Here is a 16075-nt window from a genome sequence, read left to right on the forward strand (position 1 = left end):
CTGTTGAATCAAGGGCAAAGAACAGATGTCTACCAAGGAAGCTTCGTACAAATTAGAGCAGTACCATTCTTGATTTCGACAAGTTTATAATAGCGCCCGACTAGAATATCCGAAACTCATGACCTAAGGGTTAATCATTATAATAGCGACAGACGTCCTTCTAAGAGAAAACTGACCCCCCTTTGTCACTCCTGGCCCCATTCACCCTTCCCTACTTTGCTTTATATACGCTATCAGATATTTAGCATACAAAGTTCCATCCCATAGTTAACAAATAACTTTACACCTCTTTGGCCAATGTATGCATGTATGAATAGGCTTTCTACTACAAGCAAGCTCTACCTACATCTCTCCAGACTCCTCTAGACGCGAGCAGTAGGATCGTGATGCTCCACCTGCTGCTTCTCCCTCCCATCTGCGCCGCTGAGCCGCCTCCTCTTCTCCATCTCGGCGAACTGCAGGACGTCGCCGGACGAGGGCGGCTTGGGGGCCGCGAGGTCGCGGCGGCGCAGGAGGTAGTGGCCCCAGAAGTAGAGGGCCTGGTCGACGCCGTAGCGGGCGATGCAGCGGAGGGGCACGTTGAAGACGGCGTCGAGCTCCTCGAGCGTCTTCTCCTTGGTCTCGGGCACGAAGAGGAGGACGAGGGCCCAGCCGACGAGGTTCCAGGCCGCGTACCACGAGAAGGCGCCCTGCGCGGTCCAGGACTGCACGATGGAGGGCCAGGTGAGGGAGAGGACGGCGTTGAAGAACCAGGTCGTCGCGGTCGCCAGGGACATGCCGATGGGGCGGATGTAGAGGGGGTAGGCTTCGGCGGAGTAGGTGAAGGGGACGGGCTGGTGGAATTCACTTGTTAGCTTTTCGTCTAGAGCAAGGAACAATGAAAATAAAGGGGTTTTAGGACGACCAGCGGTTACAACGTGTGAACCTCCTTGGAAGGAAAAGTCGGGGTAAACTTACCCCTTCACCGGGAGAATAGACGGCGCCGAACAGGTAGATACCGAGCGCAATACAGCCAAGGTGCGCTGGGCTCTCCCTAGGAATCCAGAAGCTGAATCCCGTGAAGAAGAGGAAGATGGACATGAGCGGGAACGTGGTCAACAGCAAGTTCCGGCGACCAAAGGTGTCGATGGTGTAGAAGGCCGGGATGGCGAAGAGCCAGTTGATGACGCCGAAACCTAGAGAAGCACTTAGGGCGGTGATGTCGCTCCCTGTGACGTCCTTGAAGATCTCGGTGCTGGAAGGGGATGGAGAGTCAGTGAACTGCTTGGAATAGACCGCGCGCCATCGAAAAGCGCATGCGGGTCAGTGTTATTTAGTAGCAGACTTACGAGTAGTATGCGATGGCGTTGACACCGCAGAATTGTTGCACTGTAAGAATATATTAGCATGTGAACTCCAAGGTATACCGATAACAAAGGAACAACTCACTGAACATGACAATCTCTGAGGCGATCATAGCATTCCGGTTGCGGCGAACAGAGACCAGCTCCTTAATCTTGCTCTGTCCAATCGTCATGGCCTCGCGCTCGACCTGGAGCAGGGTGTCCATGTAAAACAAATCGCGGGCGGCCTGGACCTTCTCGAAGCGCAGCTGGCAGATGGCGCGGAAGGCCTCGGCCTGGCGGTTCTTGGTGAGGTACCAGCGCGGGGACTCGGGGGTGAAGTAGACGATGGCGCAGACGACGACGGCCGGGATCATGGCGGAGCCCATCATGAGGCGCCAGTTGAGGCCCGTGATGCCGGACCGGTCCGGCACGAAGTAGAAGGCCAGGTCCGCGACGTAGCCGATCATGATGCCGAAGGCGGTCCACATCTGCCACTGCATCACCAGGGCGCCGCGCAGTTTCGGCGGCGAGCACTCGGCGGCGAAGATGGCTGCCATGGGACAGAAAGAATCAGTAAATGGGGCCATTGTTTTACAGGGGAGATGACTTGGCACAGAGCGTCTGAGATGTGTTTGAACTTACGGGTGGTAGCCGACTTTGGACCAATACCCAACCCGAGCGCGAATCGAGCAATGAACATGTGCCACCTATTGTTATTAAGCAGAAGAGACCATCAGCTACGTGCTCAATCCGCTGCCACTTATCGAAGGGGAAAAAGGGATGTTCCTACCAGGTGTTTGTGAATGCCTGCCAGAAACACGCAGCAGCAGAGATACCACATGACACGAATACTGTCCCTCGGCGACCAAACAGTTTGTTCATGGGCTCCGTGAGCCAGCATCCCAGGAGGGCGCAGCAGATGTAGGGCGCAGCTATACAAAACCCATCAGCCCACGGGTATAGAAGTAGGGGGAGAGTACACAGCGTATACTCATCGCGGGTTCACTGACAATTGACAAGTCCCACAAGCCAGGAGTCTGAGACAAGATATCACTTCGCGTTAGCTCCGAGTTCTTTAATTAATAGATGTGGAGATATGGTATATGACATGGACAACGCGGAAGTGTTGTATATCCAAACAAGGTCGGGAAAGGGGGTTGGTTGGACATGTTTGATTCTCGAGTTTTCTTCCATTCCTCATATTCGGTTCTTCATTTTCATTTTATCTTCACATCTCGCCGTCACTAGTACAATGTGATGTATAATTATAGCAACAAGAAAAAACAATACATACCTCTCTGCGAGTTCGGATCACCAATGTTGAACTGGTGCTTGTAGAAGCCCTGGGCCCCGTTCACGACCGTCTCGTCCATGCCCTGGACGGCGGCGCAGAGGAGCAGATGACGATGACGGCGTAGAGCATCGTGGGCTGCGACCACTTGTGCGTGACCTCGCGGTCGAGCACGTCGCGCTCGCGGTCCGTCAGCCGCAAGCCCTCGGGCATGGCGACGGCGTCGTACTGGTTCATGTTGCCGGCGATGACGGCGCCGAGCCGGAACGCCCGCACGTCGTCCTCGGCCGTGAGCCCGTGCCGCGCGCAGAACTCCTCGCCGCGCCACGCCAGCTCCGTCGCCGAGAGGCCGCGCAGCGGGTTCTCGAGCTTGGCCGACGCCTCGAGCCGCTTGCGCTGCTCCTCGTCCAGCTCCAGCTCGGGCTCGGGCTCGGGCTCGAGGTGTTTGGCGTGGGTGTGGGTGTGGGTGTTGTCGCGGCTCGTGGCGTTCTCGATCTCGGAACGCGAGACGTCCGAATGGTTCGAGGAGTCCCTCCGTGGAGACAATTTTTTCTCTCCATTATCGGACCCGTGAGACGACGCCATACTTGCGACCGGTGTGGGAGGGGAATAAGTGATCTCTTGCTGGCCTATCTGGGTTCCTTGCTTTTGTTTACCTACCCTTCTGCTGAGGAAGAGGAAAGGGGAGGAGAATGGGACAATATTATTTGGTGAAGGAATGCGGAATTCGTAATAAGAGGCCTAGAAAAGTAACAAACTTTCAGCCAACATCATCTGGAGAGGGGGCTAGTCGTATTTATTTCTACCACACTTCATCTCATTCGTGCCTCATAGACCCTTCTGGATGCCCCCGCTGTGCTACCCCAGGTTTCGCAGGGTCCTGCTCAAGGAAGGTTGCTTTTGCTTCATCTCTTCCAGCCTTGGGCCCGCTGGTCGCTGGACTAATGCAGGCTCGAGCAGCATTGGTATTGTTGTGTGGGCCAACTCCTATACCGACGGATTGGCAAGGCTGTCTGTCTCCAAGTCTCACATTGCCGGTATCGAATAGCAGTCGCAACATCTCTCGAAGGATTCACCTCCAACGTCATAAACAGCATTACGGCTGTGACAAGCAAGGGTGCCCTCGGCCGCACTCTTCATTGCCTGGCGAATCAGAACCCGTCGGGAGAATGATATGTTGGCTGATGGAGTGTTGCTCGTATGACGTAGCACCAACTGCCATCCTAAGGGCGACGACGACGGTTGGTTGCAAGATGCCTTGAAGAGGCTTAGCCTACATGGCTCGAGTACAGGCAAACAGGGCGTCGCGAGGAGGAATGTGTTTGGCATATCTTGCGCACGAGGCATAATATTGTCTAGTATTGTAGGCATTGGGTTAGGCAGATTTGAGATCTGACATTGCCCCTTCTGATTGCCCAACCGTCTGCCAATCTTTTCCAAGACGGCTGGGGCTTGGACAAGCTCAGTCAAGAGAAGATATTGCTGCTGATCATGTTCACCGAAGCTTTATTACAAGCTCGCGGCCAAGCTTGCCAAACCCCGCGCTCCAAGGCGGACGGAAGCGACTGGGCGCTATCGCCAAGAACCCGAAGGATCAAACGCGATGCACTATGACATACAACATAGCCATGATAGCACCGCCTGAACCTTGCTTCCTATCATGGCAGGTCGTTATGCAGATTACCAAGTGCTTGCCATACAGTAGCAATGGCACACCACGCATTATTAGTACAGCCTCGCGGCCTGCAAGCTTGATGTCCCGAGTCTGCACTTTCTCCATAGGCGGTGTATATAGGGGCATGTAGTTGCAAAGAGACTATTTTGTGATACAGTCGCATGGTTCATCTTATCGGATGTGCAAATCTGACATATACTTTCTGAGGGTGCCAGATGACCGAGGCATACCTGTAATACAAAAGTCTTCGTGCTGTGCAAGCACTATGCATGCATCCCACATCCCAAAGGGGGGGTGTACAACAAGGTGAAGCTTGTTGAAGGCGGTTAGCCGGCTCGCAATGGTTGTAAGATCGCCGATCAAAGGGCCTGTTGATCATATCATCGAGTGTAAAAGTCCATCTCCTATTGGACCGCATGTCTTGTTTGTCAGTTCCTGGACGCCTATCTAATAGCAGGCAGACAGGTGTACTGCTGGACTTACAAGGCTGCAGTGACAATTGGATCTTCGTACCGGGTAGTGTTGCAGCAACGCAACCCTATTGGGAGCAAAATACGACGCGCAATTGCAAAACGCCAGCCGTGTATAATCGCGACTTCACACCATGCTGAGGTGTTCTTGTCCTAAGAATGGTAACCCTGGTCTGTTGTACTGGACTTGCCGCACGTGGTTTGTTGTTCGTGGGGTTTTCCACCAGGAATCTCTACGAGACCTGCCAAATGGCGATGCGGTGTCGCTCAAAGATATCGGGTCTACGCTTGACTGTCGATGATGCATTCCAGTAAGTCATACAGTACTAAAATCCGACGAGGAGCTTGTTGGTCGACAGTCTCTTCCCGACTCCCATGGAGTGCAATTCACACAAGATGATTGTGATAAAGGTTCGTGTTAGTTTGATGATGTCCCGCTTGTCATCGCAGAGTCTCGAAAATGCTGCTCCGCTGGAGGCTCGAACGCATGAGCAGCATCTCCTCTTCTGAGAGCTCGCTTGCGTTTCACGGCATCCCATTCGGCTTTCCAGAGGTTGATGCTCTCCATGAGCTCTGGGTCTGCATCTTCGGGTACATAGCCCAGGCACTGAACCTCGATTGCGCTCAACTGGATTTGCAGGTTGAGTATGTCCATCTCACCTTCGCTTTGTTCTTGTTCCCTGACCCGGAATCAGTATGGCGAAACGAAACATACTAACATAATCACGAGGTGCACTCACAGTTCCTGCACACGTTCTTCCAAGCAAATAATCCTCTGAGCCGCCCGCTCGGCCCTGGTGATCAATAGGCTATGAATGTGCTAAAGGGGGGAGGTTAGCTACGCAAAGAAAGGGACACGGGGACGCCGAATTACATCTTGTTCTTCTTGCCGGGCTTTCAGGTTTGTAACAACTCCTAATAATGCTTCGTGCAGCAGTTCTGCATCGCGCAGCACTTTCCGCGCATGATCCGAGGGATCTCCGAAATGACTTCTCCGCCTTTGGCTCGTTTCCTCGGGCTCGCTTTGGTGCGGCGACTGCGGTGGCACGGCTGCCTTACGAGCATCTGACGAAGGATCTGACGAAGGTGCTCCGGCCGAGGGTGGCTTTTGCTGAACTGGCGAAGGTAGGCCCGACAACATGGAGGCACCTCCGTGGGAGCTACTGTCAACTGACGATGGGTTACGCCGATGTCCCTTCTGCGCTTTAGGACTAGAGCTTTGGCGTAGAATGTGCTCCATTTCGTCCACCCTCGCGTGCAGGTTGGCGATGCCGTTTCCTAGCAGCTCTCCGGCGCCCGACAACCTGGAGACTAAGTCGCCAAGCCTTTGCACAAGGACATCTCGGCTGTCCTGGCTCAAGTCCTCTTGGGTGTCTTGATCGACTGCCGCAAGATGATGATTTGGTTTTGCAGAACGATGTAAAACCGGGGAATGGCGCAAGGGGGAGAGCGGAGACATGCCCAAAGAATGAAGGCTCATTGAGGGAGAGGGCGGCGGTGATAGGCTGATGACTCCATCTTCAGTGTAGTACTTCTGGCTTTTGTCGCCATCGAGCGACGGCGTTCGCGGCTCAGAGAATGCCTCGTCCTCTGAATCCTCCGGCATCAGGCGCGACTGGCGTGTGCACAGCTGTGTGCGACGTGAGGATGCCGATAGGTGACAACTAGACTGATGTCAATGGTGCAAGCTGTTAAGATGATCGATGAGTGTGCGCGAATCAGAATTGCATTGCCCGTCTTGCTGCTGCCTCATGTCCTTTAATTACAGGCGGCCATCGTCGCATTTCCTTACGTTAGGCCCAAGATGGCTTCAATTCGTCCGGGGTGGTTGAGTTGGACCCCGAAGAAGTTTTGGCCTAAGGAGCCATACACCATAAACAGCATAGCGAGTGGATTGGCCAATGCACACCGCCGGAGCCCCCAACCCCAGCGTACAGGCATTCGATAGGCGACATTTTGGTATACTTATGCTGTATGAAATAGGTACTTTGCAATTTGCAAGCACCTTGCTCAACTGTCGCGGCAAGTTCAGAAAGTCGATTCTTGGAGTATGTAGATGCGAACAGTCGAAAGTTGCCTCTAGTTATCTACTTTAGATAATTAACGATGAGGATGGCTTTTTTTTTTCTACGTCATGCGGCGCCGTATTAGTATGTATGTACCCTTCCCCGTCGCTGTCTTTTATTTCGCACAGGTAGGCGGAAGACAGCCTGTGAACACTAGATCTGAGACTTATAGTTGCAGCTGCACATCACGTGGGGGCAAGCTTCAGGCTTTACACAAGACTTCTATCAATACAAGACCCAGCAGCCAGCCAGCCTCCTATTTTCTCTTTGGCGAGCAGCCCCCCAATGCCGAGTACAAGTAGTCAGTACGCAGGGTAGTAATAGGCATTGTTCACTCGAGCGGTAAGTGTCGGTAGTCGGGTTAGTGTGATGTTGTCCCTCTCATAATGCCGCATAGCATAGCTGCTAAGTAGGTAGGTAGGTAGCATTGATGAACGAGACGTATGTGTGGGCGAATCTCACCGACTCGACAGGCAGCGCCTGCACCGTAGGCAGGCGTAGGCGTAGGCGGAAACGGTCTGTCGAACGAAGTCTCACATGTTTGGGCCGGAGAGTTCTGTAGCAGAGTATATCCCGACCCAACACCGTCTTGATCTACTGTCACACGTAGTCGCCTGTCGCCGAGTCCACCGGCCATTTGATAGAGATCGAACTCGGCCCACCAACCGTAGGCCTATGAAATGCCCTGTAAAGAGGACCTCGGTAGAGTGTATGCCCGTGTTCCGTCATAGCAGAATCGCGGGGTCCAGCGCCTAGAGAGCCTAGAGAGCGTGGGCTTGGAGCCTTTGGGGCTTTTTGGAGACCTGTGGACAGGGGTGACGTTAGCTCGTCTGGACTCGGCATAGAGTTCCCATTATCCTTTTAAGCTGCTATTCAACTTTCCTTGTTGCCGAAGCGAAGCCGCCAGTCACTCCAGCAAAGTACGTATCACACGACCTCTGGACCTTGGCCTGGCAGCATCCATTCGAACTCCAACTCTCTCCATGGAACCTCAATGCCCCTTTTCGCGCTTTTCCTGAGCATCCTCCAGACTCGGCCGGTCTTCAGCAGCACTGGCGGCTCCCTCCCAGAGCCATAATCCCCCATCATGTCTTGGAAAGCTTCCACCCAGCTGATGGATACCATCCGTCACTATGCAAACTTCCCGGCCACTGGGGTGAGCTTGAGGCAGATGGTCCAGTTCGGCGAGAAGCCATCGATTGGTGAGTCCCAAAGCAGAAGAACATTACATTGTGTTACTGCTCTCAATTCGGGGACTGTTTGCGCCCTTTGATTCGTTTTTGTTGTCGGATTGTGTAGGAGCTGTTGCATGCTAACCCACCAGCCTCTCCCACAGGAACTCTATTCCGAGCCTCGCAATTCCTCGCTGAAGAACTCCCAATCCGTCTTGCACATCGAGTCGAAGAGCTCAACACCCTCCCTGATGGCCTCAGCGAAATGCCCTCGGTCAAAAGGGTGGCTGACTGGTATGCACAATCTTTCGAGGTGAGCAACACACACACAACACTCCGCCCCGCGCGGTGGCGGTCGCAACTTCTCAAATCTTAGCTCACGGGCCCTGACATGTGACAACTAGGAAATCACCACACTTCCGCGACCAAGCCTCGACAAACAAGTAAAGGAGCGCTTATTGAAACCCGGTCGCTTCAACGGCAAGACCTCGGCCATGCTGTCCGAGGCCACGCCCAACCCCAGCCTGGAACAGGGCCAGTATGCCTCCATGAACGAGAGCATCAGCAGTAGCAGCGGGACCAAGAAGCAGCACGCGGCCCGGCGGTACTTCGCCATGGTCGATGACAATGGGGACTGGCCCCCAGACCTGCAGGCCTACAACCAGAGGTTCTCGCAGACGCTCAACAAGATCAAGCGGCGGCACGACGGGGTGGTGACGACGATGGCGCAGGGCATCCTCGAGTACAAGCGCAAGCGCCAGCGAATGCAGATCGACAACAACATCCAGTCCTTCCTCGACCGCTTCTACATGTCCCGGATAGGCATCCGCATGCTCATCGGGCAGCACATCGCCCTGACGGACCAGAGCCACCACCGCGACCCCACCTATGTCGGTATTATTTGCACCAAGACCAACGTGCGGGACCTCGCGCAGGAGGCTATCGAGAACGCCCGTTTCGTGTGCGAGGACCACTACGGTCTCTTCGAGGCGCCCAAGATCCAGCTCGTCTGCAACCCCAACCTGAACTTCATGTACGTGCCCGGCCACCTGTCACACATGCTCTTCGAGACGTTGAAGAACTCCTTGCGCGCCGTCGTCGAGACGCACGGCCAAGACAAGCAGGAGTTCCCCGTCACGAAGGTAATAGTAGCCGAAGGCAGAGAAGACATCACCATTAAGATATCGGACGAAGGAGGCGGCATCCCCCGTAGCGCCATACCGTTGGTGTGGACTTATATGTATACAACTGTCGACCGCACCCCGAATCTGGACCCGGACTTCGATAAGAGCGATTTCAAGGCACCAATGGCAGGGTTTGGCTACGGCTTGCCTATCTCGCGACTTTATGCTCGCTACTTCGGCGGCGATTTGAAGTTGATTAGCATGGAAGGGTAAGTTGCTACGAATAAACATAGCTATAGATACACACGATGCTAACTCCGATATCTGTCTAGCTATGGTACTGATGTCTATCTACATCTGAACCGCCTTTCCAGCTCGTCGGAACCTCTGCAATAGCAATCAACAGTCATGAGGGAGTGGTTATCCCGAGGATTGGCGTCGAAGCAGAACATTAAGCGGCTCAAAGCGTTCGCCACTGAAATCTCCGAACGTAAGCAGGTCGGCGATATTGCCTCCATGGTGAACGAACGCTCTTCTCAGCATACCCAGGATAAGATCAGTACTGGTCAGCATTAGCAGAGCTCAGCACACACATCTTGTCGTGTAAAGTATGGTTTCCCAGGAACGAACAAAAATATGAGACGACAATGTTCAACAGCGACTTGAGCCCAAAGGAAAGTTCTTTTTTATAAACCAGAGATGTTTCAGGGGCTCCAAGGACAGAAGGGAGGTGAGGAGAGAGAGGAGATAAGCGGAAGCTTTTATCATTGGGCTTTATATAGAGGGAGAAGAGGACGGGGCTTATTCGAAACCAGCTGAGAGGGAAGTTCGAAAATCACAAATCGTTTGGTTTGCATTCGGGGAGGTGGTCAAATTCCACCATTGGCGGGTTGTAGGATCAACGGGGCCAGCAGGAGGTATGACTGATTGATTACATTAGCTTTGCTTTGACAATATGGGACGATACTCATGTTCGGGCAAAGGCGCACACACGGGTGGCTGGATTCAGGATTGAGAATAGGAGAAACCGTCATGTTTGCACACACATACATATTATCACACCCACACACGGCGTTCTCGGGGCGGCCGTCGAAGGATCCAGGAAAGGAGGGGGGAATACCCTCTTTTATATCTCTGGCTTCTAGTTTCCACAGCATTTGCTATCACCTATACCTCTAGGGCATTTGTAGAATATGGCATGCATTCAAAACATTGATGTTGAAAGTATTATGCTTGTTTCTGTTGTATTGAATATGAATAGTACATGCATGCGCCTGTTTTGCTACAAACTTTCAAACCACCACGACTAACAATGAGTGATACGAATATATGGTTCGAGGGGATAATAGAGAGAGAGAGAGAGAGAGCGGGCTGTCTACACGTATAAACATATTCCCAGCCAGCACCGTCCAAAATTCAGTTCGCACGCCCCCCGCCTTTGAACTCCAGCATACAAATTGATGCCCCCATCAAAAAGAGATTATTTAAGCTTTGTACAGGAGATCCAAGAAGCCAGTCGCCAGATCGACGACGACGGTCTTGTTAGGCAAGCTGCCGGCAACGCCGTATAACGCCGCGCTATCGCCAGTGGCCGCGCCCTTGGCCTTGCCCTCGACGGCGCGGACGCGCTCCTTCTCACGCTCGGCCTCGATGACGGCCTCGAGGTCGGCCACGAGCTTCTCCCAGACCTTGACCATGGGCCGGGTGACGGCGATGTGCATGGCGGGCGGGTTCTGGAGGGCGTTCAGGTGCCACCCCTTGGCGGACATGGCGTCGGCGATGTCGTAGATGTTGAGGTTGCGGGCGGTGAAGGCGACGACGGACACGAGGGGGCGGCCTACGATCTGAAGTTCGGCCGACAGGGGCGGCGAAACCGTCGTGATGTGCTCGGCGATCTTCTTGGCGCAGCCGACGATTTGCACGCAAGCGTCTATGTAGCCCGGCTCGCCCACGCGCATCATCGACGTCCAGCAGCCGGCGATGAGAGCGCCCGGCCGCGACCCAGCGATACCGGGAGACGCGTAGACACCACCACTCCAGTCAGGTGACACGAAGTACTGGTATGTTCGCAGCTCTTGTGTACGGTACAGGACCGTCGAGTTGCCCTTGGGAGCGAAGCCGTACTTGTGCGTGTCGCAACTGATGGACGTCACACCCTTGAGACGGAAATCAAAGGGCTCGGTCTCGAAGCCGGCCTTCTCGAGGAAGGGAACCAGAAAAGACCCCAGGCAGCAGTCGACATGCAGGGGGATGCGGCGCTTGACAGCAAGCTTGGACAGAGCCGAGATGTCATCGATGATACCGTGAGGGAAATTGGGGGCGGAGCCCACAAGGAGAACGGTGTTGCTGTTGATGAGACGGGATACACGGTGGACATCGACCTGGTGAGAGGGTGCGGGGCATGCGACAAGATGGATCTTGATCTTGAAGTACTCGCCGGCCTTGTGGAAGGCCGTATGGGCCGTTTCGGGCAGGATCCTAGTTCAGTTATCAGTAACACAAACGGAGACGATTCAGCTCGCGGGTCCGCAACTTACATCTCGGGCTCGGTAACGCCCCTCTCCACGTATGCCTTCTGCCTTGCGCTCAGGCAAGCCATGAGAATACTCTCCGTGCCACCGCTCGTCGAGACACCGGCTGCATTAGGCGGCGCATTGAACAAGGACAGCACCATGGCCACGACCTCGGCCTCCATCTTCCTTACACCGGGGAACACGTCCGGATGGATCGGGTTGGCGACGGTGAACTTGCCGTACGCCTCAGTCTGGAGCTTCAGCAGGTCGTCCTCGCCGTGGTAGACGGCGCCCGACACGAAACCGTCCTCCCAGCGCGTGTGGTCCATGTTGGCGAGGGTCTCGAGCTCGGTGCGCAGGGCATCGTCAGTCCAGGGCTCTTTCGGCAGGCTCAAATATCGGGTCTGGCCGGCCGGGATCATCTTGCCCTGCATCTTGGAGAGGGCCTCGTTGACCTGCTTCTTGACTTGGGTGCGCACACCCGGGGCGCGCAGGAAGTAGCCATAGAGAATTCGCCGGAGGTCCGTGTAAAGCTCTGCGAGTGCACCAAAGAGCCCGCGGCCCTTCAGCTTCCAGAAAGTGCGTCGAACGATGCGCCAGATGAAGAAGAAGAAGACGACATTGCGTACCCTGTAGAAAGGTGGGAGGGTCGGGTTAGCAGGGCGGGCGAATCGTCTTGGCTCGGACCGAGGAAAAGAGAGAAAGGCACAGGAGCAGGCGGGATGCTTCGACTTACAGATCAATGTTGATCAAAGCCAGCGAGTTCGCCGGCCGGTTCCGCTTCACTCTCTCGAAGCTTTCCCTCAGGCTGATAGGCATGCGCGTAGAGCCGGGCATGGTTGCGACACTTCTCCCCAGAAGGGGTGCTTGTTGGGAGTATGGCCCTCACTGACGTGAGTTGGTATATGTATACCACGTACGAGCAGGATGATGGATGGATTGTATATGCGTTTTGGAATGGCACAGATGGAGCCGAGTGTGGATGGTGGTGGTTGATTTGGTTTACTCGACTGGGACGGAGCTGGGCAAGTTCGGGATGGATGTGTCTGTACATTTATCTCGGGGGTTCTGCGAAGCCGCTAACCCGCACGGCACCCCTGTCCTGGTCCCTCTACTGGTTCCTCTTCTGGTCCCTTCCCCAATTCGTCTCCTTGTACGCTATCGAAAAGCAACCTAGCCCGGCAAATCGTCACATGCAGAGCGGCGAGAACAAAAGAGGCATGGATGGGTGGCAGTTGCCAGCCAATGAGTCGGCAGACGTGTCTTCAGGTCTAACGGACAGAGTGTCCCAGTTTGGGCGGCAGTCCCACGTTGAACGGGGGGCAGCGGGTTATGACCTGCTTTGATCAACATTGGACAGTTTTAATAGCGCCCGGCATGGCAAGTCCTTGGAAGCGCTCTCGGGCGGCGGGCCACAGCTCCCCAGCTCCAGACTCCAGTAGGCTAAGCTCGGCTCTGCGAGTGCGAGTTATCTGATCTTATCAGATCCGAGGCACAGTCGAGTCGCACCAGCACAGCACAGCACAGCACGGCACAGCTGACATTTCGCGGCGATCTGACTGGCTGCTGGCGACCGCAAGCCTCACCCTTGCATCGCATTTCGTCGCGATCCAGATATCGTGGGTCGCATGGAAACTTGCCATTGTCCGCACTTCTCGGACTCGATGGCAATTTAACGTTCCCAGAGTTCCCACAACGCCCTGTCCTCGCGGTTTTTACTGCCACGGCAACAACGAATCTCCGGCGCTGCCGAAGACGGCGACATTCTCGCTCTGGAGTGGACAGTGTCGTACCACCTCGAGACCGGTAACCCGCAACCACAAAAACCCGAGGCTTAAGGATCACGTACTCTTATCTCATGTTGCTCACCTTGTTTGGTATTTCTTTATCCGGCCATGTGGTTTGGGCCTCGCAAACAACCATGTCCTGCAAGGTTATACGCCCATCGGCCGGCCATGCCAAACAGTTACACCTGCACGTTCTTAAGATTGCCCACTTAGTTTGCCGGTAACATTGAAGCGAGAAGCCAATATTCAGTATACTTATACTTCCGACACTCTAGTCGCCGTGTAAATGCTACAATCCGCATGCCAAACACATTGCGGCCCCCAATAAGCGCCATATCTAAGTGTGTAGATCCCAACAGATGCCCCAAATGCATCAAACGCCAAGTGGCTGCGTTGCCTCGTCCATGGTCTTCGTGATAGAGTCAATGTCCCGCCAGCCGCCCATTACTCGTCCCCAGTCCAACCAACGCTTTAAGAAAGTCCAAACGCCTTCTGCCATTGGGGCAGGAACCGCTTTGCTTCTTCCTCACACTCACTTGGCGATCCAGTGACGCAACCAGGAAAGCGCACAACGATGTCTTCCTCCTTGTACTGTTCGCCTTGGCTGCTCTTGCTATAGGCGTTGATCAACCGCTGAGGCACGATAGCAAGCTTAGACAATATAGTGGGATGCCACTGGACGATATGTTCCTGTTTTCACATAAGCGACAGGACCTTGCGATATTGGGACTAGGGGGCTTACCAAAGCATGGGTCTCGGCTTTCTGGAAGTTATAGCTTCGATATAATGGGTCAAACCAAGTATCCAAGAAGAACTCGGCCCAGTCACCATTGCGTATTATGAAGCTCCCAGCAGACAGTCCTTCCTTGTCCTGGGTGAGCACAAATGAAACGTCATCTCCCTTCAAGTGAGAGAAGGTCTTGATGATGCTGTCCGGAGGTACGACCGGCAGGTCCTTGATCATGCTAGTCTCCAGCTTGCGGGCACCCATCACATAGTCCTCGACCTTGAGAGAAGGGTTCATGATCAACGAGTTCTGGTCCAAGTACCAGAAGAACCTCGCGTTGGGGTACTTGGCCATGGCGTGCCTCATAGCCGGCACTTTTGCCCAAGAGAGAGGCGAGCCGTTCAGGTCGTAGTCGCCCGACGACACAAGGTGAGTCTTGTAGCCTGTAGTGCCGTGTCAGTAATCTTTTGCGTCACGAATGTTGCGATTCTTCTTTCTCCGTACCATGCATATTTGCATATTCCCTCCTGTTTGATTTGGCGTTTCTTATGAATTCGGACCCGACTGCCTTCTCCTCAAATGCGGTGACGATTACCACTGGAGGGGTTCCCGTGATGACGCGCTTAGGGCTGGCTTTTGTTTTGTTGCCGGAAAAGAGCCAAAGCAAGAATATAATGCTCAAGCCTGCGATCGCCACGAGCTTTAATCTGTTCCTCCGTAATGTTGATATTCGTGAGGATCGTGGCAGGAACGGGGGCGGATTCGAGCTTTTCCTCGGAGGGTATGCGAAGTGCATTGCGATTCGTGGGGAGACCGAAGGCCTTGAGGAAACCGGGCGGACGAGTCGAATAACGAAGGAGTCGAGTTTGTGCTGGTCGAATAGGTAGGCAACTTGCCAACTGGGCTATTTGATCGTGTGAGACTTTGCGCCAAGCTTCCATGCAATTTCCCGTATCAGGCGGTAACCCGCAATTGAAAGCTGTCTGCAACTATGCGCGGCTACTGTAACGTATGTCGGAGCGCGATTTAGTCGGGTCGGCCGTCTTGGTTGAAGAGGGGATGCGACGATGGTGTCCCCTTTGACTTCGTCGCCGACGAGGGACGAGGGACTGGGCGAGGCTGCTTGCTTCGGGGTGGTGGTAGTGGCCAGCCAGATGGTGGGAGAGGCTCGGCGCAACTGTATGCGCAAATCCGACAAAGGGGTTGAAGCGGCCACCAAGAAAAACAAAGCTGCTATCGTGGCCACGGATGTTGTAACAGACGGTTTGACAAGGCCATTCAGCGAGCCCCCATTACTTTATGCCTATGCTCGGTTTGTCTTTGCAGCCGTGATGACAACAGGGTGGTGATATTATTACTGCAGATCAGATCACAAATGTTGCCCGCCAGACTTCAGCGGATGATCAGCCCGGGCGTTGTGAATAATTTAATTAACAGCCTGTTAGTTTGGGATCTGGACCCTCCCAACTGTCCCAGGTCATTTAGGTAAGGTAACTCCTGCCAATCACGACTGGCAGCGGCAGGAGTGCCCGACCCGCTTTCGAGTTGGATCCTGATCGCGCTCTAGCCCCTTCTAGCGAGATGACCCCCTTGACCCCGCAAGGTTATTTGATGCAGTCAGTGAATGCGGCGCATTGCCTTCAATCATTTTACATATAAGTGCTGGAGATGATGCCATTCAAAAGCCGTTAGAAGAATGTAATTTTATTCTTGAATTTATGGATAGGTGATTTGGGAGAGTCTCAGGCTCTTTCTTCCAAGATTCAATCATTTGGGTTGTATAAGGTAAGCCCTCCGTATTATGGGCAAGGTATGCATATACACATACATGTATGTATCGATCTGGCCAGGCTTCAGCTTGTATCATCATTCCCGTAAGGGCTAAGCTGGAGTCATGACAGCGAAAACTCCAAGGAGCTGCTGCC

At 54.0% G+C, this 16075-nt stretch overlaps 5 protein-coding genes across 5 annotated transcripts; 1 reads left to right on the top strand and 4 right to left on the bottom strand.

Annotated features, from left to right (window-relative positions):
* Positions 1–362: 362 nt before the first annotated feature.
* Positions 363–3201, bottom strand: PG986_009096 (uncharacterized protein; the record flags this gene model as incomplete). The annotated part of the gene is made up of 8 exons (XM_066845318.1): positions 363–833; positions 958–1234; positions 1329–1368; positions 1429–1875; positions 1968–2032; positions 2116–2257; positions 2620–2701; positions 2731–3201. 8 exons carry the CDS (start codon positions 3199–3201, stop codon positions 363–365), a joined length of 1995 nt encoding a protein of 664 aa, XP_066697716.1.
* A 1978-nt stretch (positions 3202–5179) lies between these two features.
* Positions 5180–6367, bottom strand: PG986_009097 (uncharacterized protein; the record flags this gene model as incomplete). The annotated part of the gene is made up of 3 exons (XM_066845319.1): positions 5180–5441; positions 5502–5581; positions 5636–6367. 3 exons carry the CDS (start codon positions 6365–6367, stop codon positions 5180–5182), a joined length of 1074 nt encoding a protein of 357 aa, XP_066697717.1.
* Positions 6368–7894: 1527 nt separating this feature from the next.
* On the top strand, positions 7895–9519 carry PG986_009098 (mitochondrial branched-chain alpha-ketoacid dehydrogenase kinase-domain-containing protein; the record flags this gene model as incomplete). The annotated part of the gene is made up of 4 exons (XM_066845320.1): positions 7895–8029; positions 8152–8312; positions 8404–9392; positions 9456–9519. Exons 1-4 carry the CDS (start codon positions 7915–7917, stop codon positions 9517–9519), a joined length of 1329 nt encoding a protein of 442 aa, XP_066697718.1. The 5' UTR covers positions 7895–7914.
* A 1088-nt stretch (positions 9520–10607) lies between these two features.
* On the bottom strand, positions 10608–12473 carry PG986_009099 (Sphingosine-1-phosphate lyase; the record flags this gene model as incomplete). Its single annotated transcript, XM_066845321.1, has 3 exons — positions 10608–11601; positions 11661–12266; positions 12373–12473. 3 exons carry the CDS (start codon positions 12471–12473, stop codon positions 10608–10610), a joined length of 1701 nt encoding a protein of 566 aa, XP_066697719.1.
* Positions 12474–13894: 1421 nt separating this feature from the next.
* PG986_009100 (alpha-1-2-galactosyltransferase) lies at positions 13895–14946 on the bottom strand (the record flags this gene model as incomplete). The annotated part of the gene is made up of 3 exons (XM_066845322.1): positions 13895–14113; positions 14166–14593; positions 14655–14946. The coding sequence occupies 3 exons, from the start codon at positions 14944–14946 to the stop codon at positions 13895–13897; spliced, it is 939 nt and encodes a 312-aa protein (XP_066697720.1).
* Positions 14947–16075: the final 1129 nt, after the last annotated feature.

The sequence above is a fragment of the Apiospora aurea genome, assembly GCF_038362705.1.
Source record: "Apiospora aurea strain CBS 24483 chromosome Unknown utg000006l_segment0_segment0, whole genome shotgun sequence".
NCBI lineage: Eukaryota > Fungi > Ascomycota > Sordariomycetes > Amphisphaeriales > Apiosporaceae > Apiospora > Apiospora aurea.